Here is a 3,706-nt window from a genome sequence, read left to right as displayed (position 1 = left end):
ACGTACGGACACGCAAGAAATGTGCACATCGACAACCAATTACAGACGTTAATATAATAAAAGGTAACATACAATCGGCTCACATCACCTCCTCTCCCTTATCATCATCATCAACAACAACAACAACATCATTATCATCTCAAGAACTCTTAACTTCATCATGATTGTCATCATCGTCATTATTATAAAGGATGCATTGAAGAGTTGATTAAAATTAAATTTTACAAAAACATTATGAAGACACAATAAACATACAGGCAGATGTAACTGCCAACACATAGAAATTTACGTTTAAAAATAAAAAGTAATTTTAAAAACGAATATAAGAATATAAAAACCCAAAGTTATTAACATTAATAAAGATTAATAAATATACTTATTAATAAAGATTATGAGCAGTTAAATTTTTTTGATAGGGTTCAGACAACTACCAGGCAACGTGGTCAATTGTTGTTAAAAAAATTTAAAACTTCCACCTACCAACGTAGCTGGATAATAAGGGGTCCAAAATTATGGAATGATTTGACCATGGATGGTCAATCACATCTGCCTTTGAAGGGATTTAAGCTATGTGCAAAAGACGCTGTTATGACATATGGGCGTGCTAATTGACTGTGTTTATGTATGACCTTCATTTTGTTTTGTGATTCAGTACTTTTTTTTTACTTCTTTTATGCGATGCATTTTTTTATTAACATGGTTGCTAAATGTATTTAACTAATTTTGTGAATGTATTATTATTATTAGTCTATTATTGTAATTTTTTGTTTGATTTTAGTCGTGGTGGTCTTCACAAGTACTTTTGTTACTTTTTTGATCTCCTGACTTTTTGTTGTCAAATAAATTTGGAAAAAAAAATATCGTATTACATTCAATCCTCAAGAGATTTATTTAAAACTTTGGTGCAATAAAAAAATTGTCTAAAATATCTTTTTAAAAAAATGCTCAAAATATTTGAAAAACATTAAAAAACTCATGAAACAAAAATAGAAACAAACCAAGAAAAAAGACAATAGCGAGTAAGTAAAACTTGAAATTATTGAAAACAGGAAACGGAAATGAAACGCGTTGATGGCACCCGCGGGAGAAGATTTTCAAAAAGAAAAAAAAACGTAAGAAGAAGAAGCAAAGAAGCAACAGCGAGGAGATGCTATTTTAACTGCGTTCGACACGAGATATGTTCGACCATTTACATTCTTTACAACTTTTTATTTCTTTTACTATTCCATGCGATCGATTCGACAACACTTAGGCATTTGTCTTTCGGGGTTTTCAATAACTCTGTTTTGTATTATCGTTTTGAAATGGTTGATGATGATGATGACGATGAGAATGATGAAGATGCGAATGAAGATAAAGATGAGGATAAGGAGGATGAAGAAGAAGATGATGATGATAACAGGAATGTTCTTAAAGTTTATCTTTCTTGTCTTTATGAACATCTTCTATTTTTTCCTCCCCCTACTTTATTTTTCATCCTTTTCACTATCATTATCATTGTTGTCATTATTTTTACCATCATTGCAGATATCATTTCAGATATCATTATCAATTTTTATCATTTTTATCATCATCATCTTTGTCGCTAACGTTAATCTTATCTTTTATATCATTTTCTTTTTTAATCATAATTCTCACCATCACGACTATCACGATTTTTATGATAATCCTTATCATCATCGTCCGTCATTATCTAGGCCATCACCGTCATCATTATCACCACCGCACTGCATCGTCATCAAAGTTGATGAAGATTAGATATAAAGTACGTGACAACAGTACAAACATTCAATCATCGTCACCATCATCATCCTTCATCATCATCATCATCATCCTCCTCCTCATCATCATCATCGTCACCCACCCTGATCCTCATCTTTATCGTCATCATTATAATTGTTAGCATCAACATCATCATCGTAATCATCATCAACACCACGGTTTTTCAACAAGATAATAATTGTCACTTTTATCAGCATTTAAGTACTCTCTTGTAGTTTTTAGATAGCGGTCATCATCATCGTCATCGCCGTCACGTAGTCATCATCAGCGTCACCATCATCACGTGACCGCGGTCATTATCATTCGTCTCCTTTCCTTCAACCAATAAGCAATCATCAGTGCAAATCAGAGCGTGCAATCGGTCATTAATCACATTGGCTGGGATCAAAAAGGAAGCCCGGTCAGTTCAAAACATCAATCACCGCAAAGGTGAATGTGCCTGCTGTCTGCTTACTGGCTGCACTTGTCGCGACTGCAGTGACCACTCATGCTTAAAAACATGCCGTGTTATGTTGGTGCAGGTTTTTGTGTCGTTTTGTGAAGTTTTTGTTGCTTTTCTGAGGTGTTTGCCAATGTTGTTATTTGTTTGAGGATGTTGTTGCAAAAATGTGTTAACATATATTTTTGTTTTTATTAAAAATCTTTGATATTGCATATACACAAAGAGGGTTTTATTATCATATGATTTAAAAATTACAAATGGTTTCTCATAAAACTGTCGTTGTTTGCTAGTGAAATTTTTCAGTTTCATTTTCAATTGTGCTTAACACTACTGCTGAATTATAGATAAGCAGTTTTCATACCAACGAACAAAAACATTTTGAAATCGGCAAAAAATGTTTATGCTAACTAATCATAAAAAATATATAACAGCAGTTTCATTTCATTTGTTGTTTTATTTGATGTTATTGTGTGTTCAAGCAACAGTTGTGGAGTTAGCGTATAATTGTTGTTGTTGTTGTTGTTGTTTTTGTTGTTGTTGTTGTTGTTGTTGTTGTTGTTGTTGTTGTTGTTGTTGTTGTTGTTGTTGTTGTTGTTGTTGTTGTACACTCCTTGATGTTTCCTTCACTGGTTAATGGCAGACATACATTAGCGCATAATGTTCATCAAAGTAAATTTGCAAGTTCAACAAATCGATATAATGGTAGCTGCAGATTAATTATAGTTGTAGTAAGGGTAGTAGTAATTTTGTCCGTAGTAGTAATGCGAGTTTAATCAAATGGCTAGCAGTAGTAACATCAGTATTGGTATGTTGTAGTAAGATTAAAAACATTTGTTTAAAAAATGGCAGTATAGACAGGTTATATTAATACTTGCAGTAGTAGTATTAGTAGTAATGGTATTAATGATGGTGGTATAGTAGAAGTGAAAGAAGTGGAGAATGTACATCATGGGATTGGAGTTGAAGGAACATGAGTCACGGTCGTTTCTTATTAACTCACTTATTCCTCTTTCAAGCCGGTGAACTTTAAGTGTCATACGGCGTCTGTGAGGAAATGTTTGCATGTGGGTCTGCAAATGTGTCGCTTATTGCACTGGGTTCCATTGCTGTAAGATCTGCTAAATAATTTTTAGATTATATTAAAAAAAATTATAATAGATGTAGTCTCAAACACTAGAGTAATATTGAAGAAAGAATAATTTATAATTAGGTTTTATATGAGAATAGCTATCAAAAGTTGAGTCAAATTGTTCGAAGGATTTTGTTTTGCGAAAAAGTAAAAATTTAGTTACCTATATACGTCTTTAATTATTATGAATTAATTTGCCGGACTGAAGCGTGCTAATTAGTTGCTTGAGCATGCGTTGGAATTGAACAAAATTCCTAATTACCTTGTTTTCTTTAGGGTTTCATAAGTTTCACAGAAAAGACCAATCAGACAAAATCCTTAAAATATACGTACACACTAATAAAAAGACCTAC

General features: G+C 32.5%; 1 protein-coding gene across 1 annotated transcript in view; it reads left to right on the top strand.

The window, feature by feature from the left end:
• Positions 1 to 612, top strand: part of HELRODRAFT_166712 (hypothetical protein) — a gene marked incomplete at both ends in the record, with an annotated part of 3,187 nt that extends 2,575 nt beyond the window's left edge. The window contains one exon of the mRNA XM_009011937.1: positions 489 to 612. Coding sequence (XP_009010185.1) covers positions 489 to 612 — 124 coding nt within the window. The remainder of the gene's footprint in view (positions 1 to 488) is intronic.
• Positions 613 to 3,706: the final 3,094 nt, after the last annotated feature.

This window comes from Helobdella robusta (assembly GCF_000326865.2).
Source record: "Helobdella robusta unplaced genomic scaffold HELROscaffold_10, whole genome shotgun sequence".
NCBI lineage: Eukaryota > Metazoa > Annelida > Clitellata > Rhynchobdellida > Glossiphoniidae > Helobdella > Helobdella robusta.
Note: the sequence above shows the minus strand (reverse complement) of the source record. Positions and strands in the feature narration are given on the sequence as shown.